Source organism: Herpailurus yagouaroundi, unplaced genomic scaffold, assembly GCF_014898765.1.
Source record: "Herpailurus yagouaroundi ecotype Mexico unplaced genomic scaffold, PumYag 190, whole genome shotgun sequence".
NCBI classification, from domain to species: Eukaryota; Metazoa; Chordata; class Mammalia; order Carnivora; family Felidae; genus Herpailurus; species Herpailurus yagouaroundi.
The window spans coordinates 2,591,806-2,608,680 of record NW_024412421.1 but is presented as its reverse complement, the minus strand read 5'-3'; the positions used below and the strand labels follow the sequence as shown (position 1 = coordinate 2,608,680).

Below are 16,875 nucleotides of genomic sequence, written 5' to 3'. Positions count from 1 at the left end.
TTGGAACTTGCTCTGCATTTTTCCTGCAGAGGAAAAAAAAAAAAAAAAGCCTTTAATGGTGGTTTGGTTCCCAAGTTAGTCTGAAAAAACCTAGCTAAGCAGTAATGTATGTATTTTAATTACAGTACTGTTGCTTTTACTTCAGGCTGAGTGATTTGGAAAGGGAAAAAAAAATTCTTCCCCCTTTCCTAGCTTCAGACTCCAACTAACAAACACATGAATAAATGACAGGAAGTTTTCCAACTGTTAGGCACTGCTAACCCAGACTCTAAAAACCTACCACAGCAAACACAAAAGAAAACTTCAGACCAATTCCATTTTGTATAGCTCTAAATATTAAAATGCTAATAAATCAGATCTATTAAGAATAATCTACTAAGTCCCAGTGGGATTTATTTTAGTTATGCAAAAAAGTTTAACATTATGTTATCAATATATTTATTACATCACCATGCATAAGAAAAACTTTCCATCAAAATGTCATTTTGTACCATTTTGTCACTTGTTATAATGTAACACTCACCCCTAATTAACATTTACTAGTTTAAGAACAGAATTCCATGCAATTTAGAAAAAAATGATGATACTCTGAAGGAAGTTTTTCTAAGACACATGCCAAGTGAAGACAATTTTTAAAAGTTCCTCAAACTTTTAAGGAAGACAATTTCTATGCTATATAAATTATTGTGTCTTTTCTATATAGGATACGTTTTTTTCTGATTATTCTTTTTAATGGCTCAGAATACATGTTTCCTATTTTGAATAATACATGTAAAATAATACTTGTAATAATACATGTAAAAAATTTAAAACTTACCTGAACATATATTTCTCTATTTACAACTGAAAGACTTAAATAGTATCTACTGGCTCTTTCTATTCAAGATGGGAAAATTAGGAAACTTCTTTCCTTCAAATCTTTCCTTTCTGCTTTTGAGGATTGCTACTTAGGTAAGCTTCTCTTTCAAAAATTATGAAAGACATTTTCACGGTTTTATAACCACACTCATAATAATTATTTAAATCTAATTCCATACAGAAATGGTTTAAAAGTTCAACACACTTCCTTTTTTTTTTTTTTTTTAAATTTTTTTTTTTCAATATTTATTTTTGGGACAGAGAGAGACAGAGCATGAACGGGCGAGGGGCAGAGAGAGAGGGAAACACAGAATCGGAAACAGGCTCCAGGCTCCGAGCCATCAGCCCAGAGCCTGACGCGGGCTCGAACTCATGGACCGCGAGATCGTGACCTGGCTGAAGTCGGACGCTTAACCGACTGCGCCACCCAGGCGCCCCACAACACACTTCCTTTTATACCACAATTTATGCATCTTCAGTTCTCTGCTGGAATACTAAACGATGAAAAGTATTTTCACGTGGGGGTACATGAGTGCTATGCATCTCTAATGCTAATACACATCCAGCAGAAACTCTCTTGAGTTTCTGGCATGTGGGTGGCCTCCTTCCCTAGTTGTGAAAATAATAACAGCTTTGTCCCATTTTTATATTTTGTTTATTTCAGTAAAGGAGTCAGCACTCTTGTATTCAAATAAACATTTTGCTCCGAAACCTATACAACTATACTGTATAAGCTTGGTGAAAATTCCTGATTATTAATTAAGTTCAGTTTTTAACTTTTTTTTTTTTTTTCAAAGTTTATTTATTTTTGGGACAGAGAGAGACAGAGCATGAACGGGGGAGGGGCAGAGAGAGAGGGAGACACAGAATCGGAAGCAGGCTCCAGGTTCTGAGCCATCAGCCCAGAGCCTGACGCGGGGCTCGAACTCACGGACCGCGAGATCGTGACCTGGCTGAAGTCGGACGCTTAACCGACTGCGCCACCCAGGCGCCCCTATTAAGTTCAGTTTTTAAATAGGACAAGTGGAGAGGGGAGGAAGCTGGAAGCAACTCACTAAGCTACTAATGGCAATTAATCAAATCTGCAATTTTAATATTCAGGCCATTATACTATATCTACTATATGCACCCTGCATTTCTCCTAAGTCATTAGTTAAAATAAATCCTGAAGCACAGAAAAATGTTACTGAGAGAATACCGAAATTTCAAAATAAGGCCCCTAGGATTACCAAGTTATCTAGATGCTCTTCAGACTGTGCACTCGTCCTACTGTCAAGAAAAAATAGCAGGGTTTGAAAATTGTCACGACTGCATCAATGACAAATACCTATCAAATATATATCAACATGGAAGCTTGGCAGGTGAAACAAAATGGCAGCAGTTAAACAACACAAAGTTGAAATGTAACTTTCTTTCCTAGGTCTAAACTAACAGGCAGCAGAGCCCTCTCCAAATCTCACAGAATAGGACCACTTCACTTAAAAAAATAGGCACCGAGTGAACAGAAGCCTACCAGAAATAAAATGGACCTCCCCACAGCCCAGCTAGATCCAGACCAACAGCTGATCTCAAATTGATCATGTGGCACAAAGAGAGGCTGATTCAATGGGACCCCATGCTCTCCGGCATTCATCTCACTATGGAGTTTCCAAAAAATACAAAAAATATTTTTAAATTAAGAATTAAACCAAGAAATTCAGCTGCAGTTTGGTAAAGCACTTTCAACTAGAAGGCAATGTTGTTATGCAAATATGATATAAGAAATAAATTTATTAGTATGGTAACATAACAGCTCTATATATAGGAGCCAAAAAACTGGAAAGAACCTCAATGTTCCTGACACGTAAACACAGACACAAATTATTAATCTATGCAGCAACATGGATGAACCTCTAATGCTGAAAGAATCAGAAAAAGCGAGTACATGCTATATCATTCCATGTGTGTAACAGTTTTGAAAATATGAACTGATCTATAGTGGTTGTTTGGGGATGAGGACGAAAAGGAGGGAGAGAGGGAGGAATTAGGGAAGCATGAGAAAATTTAGGAGGCGATGGGTATGTTCACTATCTTAATTACGGTGATGGTATTACAGATACATACATATGTGAAAACTTATCAGAATGCACATATTATAGATGTACAGTTTACTGTTTATCAATTATACCACAATAAAACTGGAAAGTAAAGCAAAATTGCTTCTAAAAAATTTCTTCTATAGTTCACTAGTGCAACCTGATTTAATCTAGTGAAAATTTACAGATTCTCAGAATTTAAGAGAGAACAAAGATGAATTAGCTTTTTAATTTTATAGACAAACATTCAAACAGAGAGAAAAACTTAGGAAAAAACCCAAAATCTAGAGAATGGGACAAACACAAAGTTACGGAGTATTCATGAAGGAATAATTAGCATAACCCAGAATGTAACTGCTTTCTACAACAAGAACCTAAGAACTGTAATATGATTGAAATCTAAGGGTAGTCAAAATAAAAGGAAGATGATTAGGTCAATTTCATCTTAGTACCTAGCCATACACATTAAAAATGTGTTAGATGATCCTGTCCAAAAAAATGATTAAGAAAGGAACTACTTTAACCTTAACATTGTCCTGGCATAGTTAATCTAACACAAAGGTGCTTTATTCTGGGCCCTCTTTGAGGGGAAAATTTTTTTTTAAGTTATCAATACCAGAAAGAATGGTCCTCTGTAGGTTAATAAGCAAGTATTTTTTAATATTAAAAATTCAACATCCTGTAATCTGGCATGTATAGCATATCTTATGTGGGGGCACAAATGTGTGTTTTAGAGCTAACATTTAAAAAAATCTCTAGTGTCTTTTTTAAATGTAAGAATTTTACTAGCCAGGATAATAAATCTTTAAATTTTCACAAGTCAATCATACAGCTACTCCTATGCCAACAGCAGTTCAGGTAATCAATCCACTGTTGAATTCAGCAGACCTTGTATGTAAATTTAACAATAGAGCATCTAAATACAGTGTATTTCTCATCCCAAGATAAAATAGCAAATACACAGGAAAGAGAACAGGTCTAACGAAGGACAGAAGGATAAAAAGAGTTTAAATTTAATAGGTTATTATATGAGAAAAATAAGATTCCAAATGGTACAACTGTTCTAGTACGTAACTATATGTAACTATTTCTTTAGATGTAAAAGTTTATCTTCTGATTGGCTATTGGTATTGAGAAACACTTATATCACTCTTATAGAAAATCCTATTTTCTCTAAAATCAGGCAAAAGGCACTTTCATGTAGCACCTTCTTTTCCTGTTTGATCCCAAGACCTAGATGACACAAGTTCACTGCCTAAATACATCTAGAACTACAGTAACAGTAAAATAATCAATGATATTTCAATAGAATCTACATGAGCTTTCTGAATGACAATCAGACTGCAAAGGCTGTTACTTTGTTGGCTTACCAGTTGTACTTTTGTTCCAAGGAAGTTCCACCATAAGTTCTAAATAATTTCTAGTCAGAGCATATTCTGGCATCGACTGAGGCATTTTTTTGAGTCTATGGGGAAAGAATACATAGCAAAATGTTACACAACATAGAAGAATTCCATAAAAAACACAAAAATCCAGCATATATATCTCCGTTTCTGGGTCAGATATATCATGAATAATTGATTTAAGAAATCTGGCAACATTAAAAAAAAAAACTAGTTATTTTGTTTTGTGAAGTACTTATGGAACAAAATTAAACAGATCCCTGCAAACTGGGGAAGTGGGGGAGGGAACACTATCTGATTCTATCCTGGAAATTCAACCTTATTAGTATCAGTATCTCGCAGGGGGAGTCTCAAGTCACACTTACCTGATTTACTTCTCACAGTAAGAGTTAAGTGCCTAATCATGCATAACACAATAATTATTTACTTTTTTTGGAATCAGAGATAAAATTATCTTGTAAAAACAAGCTAACATCAGATATTTAACTAAAAATACAACTTCCATAATATATGCAGTATTTAACAAAGTATTTTGCCCACAAAAGATGTTCCTCATTTATTAACCAATGCCAGTGAATATAAAATATCCCTCAACTACAATTAATCTTCTTATCTGTGAACCCAGAGTCCAATCTTTTGTTACTGAGCATTCAATTAGGTTCATTATAATTCACTAATAAAAGAAAATGCAACAAAATTATAATGTTTCAAGTACATAAGGAAAAAGTTGGTTTTCTATTTACCCCTGAGATTATTCATGTACCCTATGATGTCATCAAGGTTTCTGTGTACTTTCTTATGCAAAGAGAAACTGACAGTCCCTGCCCTGTAGGGTTTACAATCTTCTTTCTAAAGAAGAAAAAAGTGACATGTGAAGAGCACACTGCCAACTGAACATTGTGTCTAAACAAAGCACAGCCCATATTTAAGACAATGAAAAAGCAGTTAACAATAGTAATCATACTGACAGCATATGAGGTGGAAGCGATGTACCACTTAACACTCAGCCACTGAGAAAAAGATTAGGGAAGTTGATGTTAATTCAGGAGTATTAAGAATCCTTTAAAAATCAGTTTCCAGTTGAGGAATGAAGAGGGATAACCTGAAGATTCTACAGATCACAGCTCTAATCTGACAATTTGGAAAACCATGAAAGATAAGAATTGACAAAGGAAAGATAAAATGAGTGGTGATTGATGACTATACTAAATATAAGAAAAGGAGAAAGATCAAAGAATATAAAACAAATAACTCAGCTTTCAGTTTGTGATCCAAAGAAGCAGTTTCAAGTTTCCATGACCAATAATTTTTAATATTTATTAAAAGGAAAATGAAAGTGCCAATGAATGAATAGCTTCCTTTTAGCTTCAATTTACCTTTTCATCTCTTTGACACAGACTTTGTGGGCCTGCTCTGGCATACTGGATGTTCGTATTTTTTTCTCTAGCATGACAATGTCATCATGATCTTCATCCTCATCCTCATCTTCTAAGGCACCTGGGATGTGTGTAATCCTTCTAATAGGACGTATTGCTATAACCTAAAGTAGAAAGTAGAAGAGTAAAACTGTGTGTTAAAATAAACTGGAAACGAGGTACCTAGTTACACACAAGATTATAACTGGTGCCGAATAACATTTTCATGGTTAGGGTCTACATCTTTAGGAACTAAGTTCAGAATGATAACTAAGAGACACAAGCACATATGGAAGCAGCAGAATTTAAAAAGTGGATCAACATAAAATGGACATGATTCTTTAGTATATGCTTATATTACAATATAAGAAAAAATTCAAGAGCTGGCTACTAGAAATAATGAAAACATCTAGGAATTATTTTTCTTTGAGCTACTATTATAGCCACTACTTTCTTGATTATATTACTACTTACCAATCAGCAACAGAATAAATTCCATTTTTCCTCCTAGATTACAAAATTTCTTTCTAACATCTTTAACGTTTCCACCATTGGCTCTGTTCTCTTTGTCTCCAATACACAGAAAAGTCTTCCTCCTTTCAAATACTTTATCTTACCTATATCACTTACCTACACACTATTTACATCCCTTCTTGCGAAGTTCTGCTTTTCCAACAAGTGGCTTTGACCACTACTTCTCCATCCTCATGAATTACCTTCCATAATCTCTATTTTGTACTTTGGCCTTTATCTCCACTATGTTGAGAAATTGTGCTTTGAAATCCAACAACCATCTTCTGTGCCAAGTCAAATGGTTTTATTTTGTGTTCTCTTTCTCCATGATCTATATCATATTTTAAAACTTCTAAAATGCTCTTTTGAAATTCTCAACTCAATATCATGAATAAACACCAGCCATCACTGGAGCAAAATGATACACTGGTATTTAATTTAAAAGCCTGGGAATTTATTTTTTAAACTATTACTTATTTAATACATTCAAATATAAAACATTAAGAACACAAATAAAAATACAACTTTATAAAAACAAAAATATTAAATATATACTTTTAGCTACATAATAGCAGACAAAATATTTTTAATGAAATATTAAATGAAAATAAAAAAAATTTTAAATGAGAGTTTTAAAAAGCACATTAATTTTTTCATCATTGAAACAGAAGTACTTTTTTGTGCAGTTTTTTTCCCAGCTACAAGAAAGTGCCTTTCAACTCTTAAGGGAATAGGCAGAGAAAGTTTTAGGCTTAACTCCAAATATCACCCTCTGATTCCTACATTTTCAAGTAACTGTCACCTGGGTGATCATTTTCTGGAGCAATTCTGAACACTTGTCTCCTTAAGCAACGGTAACACTTAATTGATAAGAAGCTGCAGTTCTCGGTGTCTGCCAAGACAGAGTGTGCACTGGTTTGTCTTTCTACACAAAATGGATAACTAAATTAATGATCTGATCTCAAACCAGAAATAATTCACATTTCTGCTTTTTGTTTTAAACGACATTATGCCATTATGTCCTGAAACACAAACACCAGACAGGCTACTCCTGTTTCTGTCATCGTTCTCCTCCAGCCTATTTTCTGCTCCTTTCTTTAGTCCCATCAGTGAGGAATCCTTCTTTCTCAATAATGTATTCTTTCTGATGAAGGAACACTTCTGCGCTGATGACCATCAAATCTAACATTATTCTCAACCGTTCACTTACTTTCCAACAGCCTTCAGAGAACTATCATTTCCACTCTTGTCCACATCAAATATATTTTCTTGATCTTAACTCTGCCCACACATAACAAAAGTAAAACTGACAGCTCAAGGTAGACTTCAGACAGACCTCATATAAATGTAATGTATGATAATGAATGTATCACAAATCAATGGAGAAGTGAAGAATTATTTATAATACTGTTGAGTTAAAAATCAGTAAAAGGTAAACTAAAAGTGGGTATTTGTCAAATCACTGGAGGATAGAGGACTCTAAGCTTAGAAGACAGAAAAAGACTTACATAGTTGGACTAAATGAAAACAAAAATTTTTATAAGTTAAAAACAAAAAAGTCAGCTAAATTATGGTAAAACATAGTGATACAGTCCTCCTAGGAAACAATTTTGTAGTATTCTTAATACTATTTTTTTTTTAAGTTATAGATCATTTCAGTGGATGCAGAAAAGGCATTTGTCAAAGTACAACATCCACTAGTGATAAAATCTTTTAACAAAGTAGGTCTGGAGTGAACATACCTCAACATAATTAAGTCCATACATGAAAAACCAATAGCTAGTATCATCCTCAATGGGGAAAAACTGAGAGCTCTTCCTCTACAGTCAGGAACAAGACAGGGATGTCCACTCTCACCATTTTTATTCAATATAGTACTGGAAGTCCTAGCCACAGCAATCAGACAACAAAAAGAAATAAAAGGAATCTAAATTGGCAAGGAGGAAGTAAAACTTGCACTATCTGCAGATGACATGATATTATACATAGAAAAACTGAAAGACTCTACCAAAAAGCCACTAGAACCATGAATGAATTTGGTGAAGTTACAGGATACAAAATCAATGTACAGAAACCTGCTGCATTTCTATACACCAAAAATAAAGCAGCAGAAAGAGAAATTAAGGAATTAATTCCATTTACAATTGTACCAAAAACCGTAAGACACCTAGAAATAGACCTAACCAAAAAGGTAAAAAGACCTATACTCTGAAAACTATAAAACACTGATGAAAGAAATTGAAGATGACACAAAGAAATGTAAAGACATTCCATTCTCATGGATTGGAAGAACAAATATTGCTAAAATGTCTATACCACCAAAGCAATCTACACATTTAACACAATCCCTATCAAAATACCAACAGCATATTTTCACATAGCTAGAAAAATTTTAAATTTGTATGGAACCACAAAAGACTCTAAATAGCCAGAGCAATCTTGAAAAAGAAAAGTGAAGCTGGAGGCATCACAATTCCAGACTTCAAGTTATATTACAAAGCAGTAGTAATCAAAACACTATGGTACCGGAACAAAAACAGACACATAGATCAATAGAACAGAACAGAAAACCAGACATGAACCCACAACTATATGGTCAATTAATCTTCAAAAAAGCAGAAAAAGCTATATAATAGAAAAAACACAGTCTCTTCAAAAAATGGTACTGGGAAAACTGGACAGCAACATATGAAAGAATGAAACTGGATCACTTTCTTATACCATATATAAAAATTAATTAAAAATGGATTAAAGAGCTAAATGTGAACTCTGAAATCATAAAAATCAGCAGTAACTTCTTTGACATCTGCTGTAGCAACTTCTTTCTAGATATGTTTCCTGAGTCAAGAGAAACAAAAGCAAAAATAAACTACTAGGACTACGCCAAAATAAAAATCTGCACAGTGAAAGAAACAATCAACAAAACTAAAAGGCAATCTATGGAATGGGAGAAGGTATTTGCAAATGACATATATGATAAAGGGTTATTATCCAGGGGCATCTAGGTGGCTCAGTTGGTTAAGTGTTCAACTTAAGCTCAGGTCATAACCTCACAGCTCGTGAGTTCAAGCCCTGCATCAGGCTCTGTTGACAGCTCAGAGCCTGGAGCTTACTTTGGATTCTGTGACTCCTCTCTCTGCCCATCCCCTGCTCACTCTCTGTCTCTCTGTCTCTTGAAAATAAATAAATATTAAAAAAAATAGTAATAAAAAATAAATAAATAAAAAGGGTTATTATCCAAAATAACTTATAAAACCCCAAAACAAATAATCCACTTAAAACATGGGCAGAAACACAAATAGACATTTCTACAAACACATACAGATGGTCAACAGACACATGAAAAGATGCTCAACATCACTGATCAACAGGTAAACGCAAGTCAAAACTATATGAGAGTGCAATGAAGGTGATGGCCGGTGCTGCTCCCTGGCTGAGGTAGGATCCTGAGGACTCTCCAGTCCACTGAGGGCATACCACCAGCCCATCTAGCCTGCTGCACCAGGGAGGTGAAGTGTGAGAGCCCAAAAAAAACAAAAACAGAATCAAAAACAAAAACAAAAACAAAAAAACCTCCAATGAGATAACACCCTACACCTATCAGAAGAGCTAAAATCAAAAACTCAAAAAACAACAAGCCATTGGTGAGAATGTGGAGAGAAAGGAACCCTCAGGCACTGTTGGTGGGAATGCAAACCAGTGCAGTGCAGCCACTGTGGAAACAGTATGGAGGTACTGCAAAAAGTTAAACATAGAACTATCCTAAGATCCAGCAACTGTATTACTAGGCATCTACCCAAAGAATACAAAAATACTAATTCAAAGGGATAATTCAAAGGGATACATGCACCCTGATGTTTAAAGCATCATTATTTAAAATAGCCAAATTATGAAAGCAGCCCAAGTATCCATCCACAAATGAATGGATCAAGAATTTGTGTATGCATACACATATATACATAGGCATATACACGTATACACATATATATGTATACACACACGTGCACACACACAATGGAGTATTACTCAGCCATAACAAAGAATGAAATCTTGCCATTGGCAATGACATGGATGGACCTAGGGAGTACAACGCTTAGTGAAATACATCAGTCATAGAAAGACAAATACCATATGATTTCATTCATATGTGGACTTTAAGAAACAAAACAAACAAACAAAGGGAGGGGAAAAAAGAGAGAGAGGCAAACCAAGAAACAGACTCTTAAATGATGGTTAAAAGGGGGAGGTGGTGGGAGGGATGAGGGAAATAGGTGATGGGGATTAAGGAGGGCACTTGTTGTGACGAGCCCCAGGGGACTGTATGGGAGTGGCAGCGAATCACTGTATTGTACACCTGAAGCTACCATTACACTGTACATTAACTAACTGGAGTTAAAACAAAAACTTTAAAAAAAAAAATGTAAGATGTACAACTCCCCCCTCCAATTATTTTCAAAGACACTCATCAGTTATTTAGCTTTTAAAATATAGAAAACATTGGAAACAACACACAATGTTTGGCAAAGAGAAATGGCTTAGTAAAGTATACCTTTCAATGATTACCCAAATTTACCAAGAACAGAAAATGAGAAAATATGTTAAAAACAAAATCCAGACATGGAAGAGGACTAGAAACACACACCAAATTCAAAATGCTATCCGTAACTTGGATGCTAAGAACCAATGAAATTTTTTCTTTGTTCCTTTCTTTATTCCATTTTTTTTTTTTTTACTTCAAAAAAACTGAATCTCACATCACATAAAAACAACTGGAAACACAAAGAAACAATTAAAGGACATATTTACCCTCTTATCATCATCTTGCTTGTGTTTTCTGGTTTTCTGAAGCAATTTCAGGCCTTCAATTTGTCTGACAAGCAGCGGTATGGTCATCTTGAACCGCTCCTCTAGACTCACAGCATCTAAAATCTAAGGGGACATGAGTCGATTAGCAGAATCTCTCAGAAACACAAGCTCCCACAAAACAAGGCAGTCAGAGTCATGACTTAAATTATTAAGTAAGAAAGACAAATATCAATACTCACAGCTAAGTTAGGGCCAACACACCAAGATTAATTCTATTAAATCACTAGAATCCTAAAAAAAAGGAATCTTGACTTTTCATTTAAAAATGAGGCCATGTGTATTGTTCCAACAGCAAGGACACACATTTTTTTTTTAAGTTTATTCATTTGTTTTGAGGTGGGGAGGGACAAAAAGGGAGAGAGAAAATCCCAAGCAGACTCCACACTATCAGCACAGAGCTTGATGTGTGGCTCAAACTCACAAACTTTAAGATCATGACCTGAGCTGAAATCAAGATTCAGACACTTAACCAACTAAGCCACCGGGCGCCCCAAAACACACATTTAATGTGAACTCTTTCTGGCATTATTCTCTTAAAACCCAGATAGTTGTCTACATATTAGGTTTAAACAGATTCTAGGTTGAAAATATTAAATTTTTACATTCATGAAAGAACACGAGTACTCTTAATCAACCTCTGCTAATGCTCTGAGTAACTAACACTCTCCATTCCCCCAAACATCCTTGCTGACGTCCACAGCCAGCTTACTCTCTGGTACCCCAGCACTCTTCTGCTCCTATCAGTTGAACAGAATTTTTGTGTTTAGAGTAGGTGTGTATACACTTTTCTTTGTTTGGTGCACTCACTATTATATTTTGCTAGATTTGCTATATAACTGTTACGACATAAGTGCATAAATTGATAAAATAAAGGACGTTTCAATAAAACTAACTTAAATGTTCTAGGAAGATTCAAAACAGAATGCTTAAAAATACTATAAAAGTAAGTATGCAACAAAACTTACAATTTTGGGGGAAAATGCAGAATCTAATGAGTGCAGAATGAGTGTCTTTACAACTCATTTCACTCTAAAGAAATAGAAACTGAAAATCATAAATACTGCATCACAGGGATGCTTTGTGTAAGAAACATCATGAAGAATTCTAATAAAGCAGGCAATTCACAAAGAAAAGGTCACAGCTCCACATGTTTAAAAATAGACAAAATATATATTTACCATTTTTAAAAATTATTCTTCACTTTAACTTCTTCCATAAATTAACAAACTACTAGTACTGACAATGTGAATAAAAGACTTGCTTGAGTATATAAAAATATAAAGCAACCAGTAAAAGTCAATTTTAGGATAAGAACATTTCAACTACTGTGAATCTCCAGTATCTCTTACTGAAGGTCAAAATTTATTGTCTTGAATAAAAACAACTTAGTATTAAAGAAGGGAATATTGTACCTGGAGCTTCTCTTTGTTGCTTGTTCGAATAATTGAGGTCAGAATGTCTGGTAATGCTTCCCTTGGAAGACTATCTAAAAGGCGTCTCAATTTAGCAACTGCAGGGACAGACATATCCAACATTTCCACCAACTACAAGGAAAAAGAAGTCTTTTTAATGAAATTTGGTATTATTTGTGAATTTAAAATGTCAAGTTGCTATATAGGTTTAATGTTCAGGCCTCAGAGTCTTTGTTTTTGAAAGATCACTGATTACTAGGAATCTAGGCATTTTACTGGCCTCAGAGGAAAAGAGAGAAGTACATTCAAAATATCAATCAGAACTGAAAAGCAAAAATGGTCCTCAAATGTGTATAATACAAATGTTTAAAAGGTTTTGCAAATTTGTGATTTTATTTTTTATTTTGAAAAAAATAAAAATCTACAGAAAATTTACAATAGTACAATATCCTTTTTCTCTCTAAGCGTATGCACACACACACATTTTTGCTGAACATTTTATTTATTTGTTTTAAACATTTATTTGTTTTTGAGAGGGTACATATGCACAAGCAAAGGAGGGATAGAGAGACACAGAATCCGAAGCAGGTTCCAGGTTCTGAGCTGTCAGCACAGAGCCCAACTTGAACTGTGAGATCATGACCTGAGCCAAAGCCAGACATCCAACCAATTGAGCCACATAGGCGCTCCACTGAACATTTTAAAGTAAGTGGCAGACATCATGACCCTTGTTCTTAAGAACAAGGGCATTCTCTTACATAATCACAGTGTAATTATCAAATTCTTGAAATTTAACATAGCTGATGCTATTATGCTAACCAGTTGAAATACTGTTTTTTAGTAGAACACTTGGATTAAGTAGAATCTGAGCACTGACTGTGAATGGTTTTTATAAAAACAACTTCCAGGGTATATCCTTGAAAGAAATCTTTAGGTTACTGACAAAAATTCCACTTTTCTTCTGGGTACATGGCAGGACTGCTCTTTCTCACCTCCTCTGAATACAAATGAGGCTAGGAGTCTTGCCTTGATCCATGAAATGGGGGGCGGGGGGAGAGGGAGTGACAGCTCCTTCTGGGCAGAAGCATTTAAAACCACTGAGAGATCTGCCACATTTCCTTTTCCAGCCTCAGCATGTTTTGAGATGAATGTCTACCCCTCTTGAGTCCCTCAGTGACTCTAACAGGTAGATCACCACATGCTCTAGTTTTAGGCATAAAGCATGAGTGAGAAATATACCTTTGTAATATTGTATGCTGAGATTTTTGAGTACTTTATGCAGCAAAACTTAGCCCACAGTGGCTAATTCAAAGATGACATGCCAAATCCTCATTTAGTAATAACTCTGGTAAGATTTCTTAGGCCAGTAGTAATCAAATCTTTCTAAAGGCACTGTAATTTAAGAACCTATCCATTGCCTGCCTAGAATCAAGGGAATGAAAGCACAGTTATGATGAAGTTATTCAGGTGGGAGAAGTAGATAATAAAATTTAAAGACCCTTTCTCCTAAGAATTCATCTTAAGAAAATAAAAGTTAAAACTTATTTCGCAAGCACTTACTGAGCACAAACTACTTGTTAGACACAATGTACTGCTCAGTATGGGATGGCTACAGCAGGGATGAATTCGACTTTGGTAGGGGAAACAGACCTAGAAGATAAATTTCAATACAATGTGATAAGCATCATATAAAGGACTGTGGAAGCACAGGCAAAGGAACACTAAGAGCCCACAGGAGTTGGGAAAGCGTAAAATCTGAAAATTCAGAAAAGGAAGAGCACTCCCAGCAGAGAGAACAGAAGGGACATGAAACAACAAACTGTGAAGCACTCTGATGAACAGTGTGACTAGAAGATGGTTAAAATGGGATTAAATAGAATTAGGAAGACCTTTAATGTTATCCTAAGAAATTTAAACTTTATCCCATACTCATTAAAGTCTTTTTTTTCCAGGGGAAAGGCAGGTCCAAAACTTCGTAGAACTGATGGGTCAAAGAAAAAAAAAAACCAGAAGGAGACTGGTCAGGAAGTTATTGAAGAAGTCTACCAAGGAGGGCTATAAAAGGAAATGTAGGAGATGAAAGAAAAGTATTAATTGGAAGCAACCTCAATGTCTAAAAAGAGGAAGGATAAAATTATGATACCCTAACTCAATGAAATTTATAAACATAATTAATATGAAAATTAGACATGGACAGGAAAACAAAACATGACTTAATTTGGACTGAGATCAGAAGACAAGCCAAAAATTAAACTAGATGCAGGATAGCAGTAAAATTATGATGTTTCTCTCTAAAAATTCCTTTAATGTCATTATAAATCTTTACCTGTCTAAATTTTTTCTGTTGATTCAAAGTGAGGAGAAGTAAAAAGCAAAGTTCAATCTCTATGAAGCTGTGTCTAACAGAAGAATGAAGACTCAGGGAGCATAACCCAGAAAAAAAAAAATTGTTTCTCCCTCTACCTCCTTCCTTTTTTTTCATTATCAGGTTAGTTAACATTCAGTATAGTCTTTCAGGAATAGAACCCAGTGACTCATCTCTTATATATGACACCCAGTGCTCATCCCAAAAAGTGCCCTCCTTAATGCCCATCACCCATTTAACCCACCTCCTTCCATCAACCCTCAGTTTACTTCTGTATTTAAGAGTCTCTTATGGTTTGCCTCCCTCTTTGTTTTTATCTTATTTTTCTTTCCTTTCCCAATGTTCATCTGTTAAGTTTCTCAGATTCCACACAGGACTGAAATCATACGTCTTTCTCTGACTTATTTTGCTTAGTATAATACCCTCCAGTTCCATCCACTTTGTTACAAATGGCAAGATTTCATTGTTTATCATTGCCAAGTAGTATTCCATTGTGTATGTATACCACATCTTAATCCATTCATCAGTTGATGGACATTTGGGCTCTTTCCATAATTTGCCTATTGTTGATAGTGCTGCTATAAACATTGGGGTGCATGTGCCCCTTTGAATCAGCATTTTTGTATCCTTTGGATAATTCCTAGTAGTATAATTGCTAGGTCACAGGGTAGTTCTACTTTTAATTTTTTGAGGAATTTCCACACTCTTTTCTCCCTCCATCTCCTTCTTAACTGGCATAATCACTTATTCCAGTCTTCAAAATGAAGTTTCTTTGTTCAGAGTAGGTTGTACCTTTCAGTCCTCATAGAAATTATAGATTCAAGTTTTTTATCTTCCTATTGTGCACCATACTAAAAGTGTGTTGCTTCAAATGCCACTTCAGGTACAAATGCCAGACACTGTGAGCACAGTCTTTTCAATGACTAAGACCTTTAGACTCTGCCTGATCCTCACAGAGCCAGTAACAGCCACTAGATGACACCAACAGAAAGTAGAAGACTACATTTTATGATATATTTCAATAAGGTTCCAAATAAAATGGGGTGAGGGGAGGAGCTTTCTGTTCAACTGAAAGTTAACCAAAACACTCAAACCTAGAATTAAAAAGTCAAATATTTAATTCACCCCTAATATGTGCCTGCCTTCCAGCATTCTAGTTAATCAAGGCTTGAACCATTTTAGAAATCAGTCTACCATAGACTTCATCTTCCATAGTTACTGCCAATCTCAGTGTGGCCTTGACTTCTGAGCCAACAGTTATATAATTTGCTACCTAGATGTTCTTGTGACAAATAGCTTTTGTGCAATATTTTAATTTCTAGCATTATTTAGATTTAAGAACCATCTGGTTTGGAGACACTGCAAGTTATAAGGAAAGCTCTAGAAATACTCTTTGAAAAAACAGACAGGGTTGGCTAGTATTTCCTAGAATGATTTAGGTACAATCACAGACACAAGCAAATTGAAATCAATATATTATATTACTAAAGCATTTAAACATATGCTGCCCTAAAACTGCAACCACTCAACAGATTCATCATGTCTTAGGGCAGCAAAGGAATTGAAGAAAATGGAGTTTTAAGGAAAAAACTAAAAGCAACTCACCTGTACTGCATATTTGTAAAACTGTTCTGATAGTTCTCCTAGCTCCTCCCTAGTTTTACAGGTGTTGGGAAATTCCTCAAGCCGGTCCAACTGTTCCACTTCGGCAACAGGATATGGCTTCTCCTTCAAGACCTGCACAATCTGGAAACGGCACAGGCCTGTAATCAGCAAAGTATAGTGGGGCTTGGGCCAGTTGCTGCCTACAACCTGAACTGCCAGGGCGGCCGTCCCAATCCTGAAAAACACACAAAACAGCAGCATTACAAATGTTCAGTGTGGTAAAACTGACCCTTGCCTCAAAAGGTTGCCTTTGTTGAGAAATCCTTTAAAGAACAAAGAACATCTGAAGTGGAAATGAATTAT

General features: G+C 35.2%; 1 protein-coding gene across 1 annotated transcript in view; it reads right to left on the bottom strand.

The window, feature by feature from the left end:
• LONP2 (lon peptidase 2, peroxisomal) overlaps positions 1–16,875 on the bottom strand; it is a 104,551-nt gene that overhangs the window by 80,764 nt on the left and 6,912 nt on the right. Inside the window, exons 2-6 of the mRNA XM_040497949.1 lie at positions 16,513–16,747; positions 12,543–12,674; positions 11,071–11,193; positions 5,713–5,876; positions 4,304–4,398 (exon numbers count right to left, since the gene is read on the bottom strand). Of these exons, the coding sequence (XP_040353883.1) occupies positions 4,304–4,398; positions 5,713–5,876; positions 11,071–11,193; positions 12,543–12,674; positions 16,513–16,747 (749 nt within the window). The remainder of the gene's footprint in view (positions 1–4,303; positions 4,399–5,712; positions 5,877–11,070; positions 11,194–12,542; positions 12,675–16,512; positions 16,748–16,875) is intronic.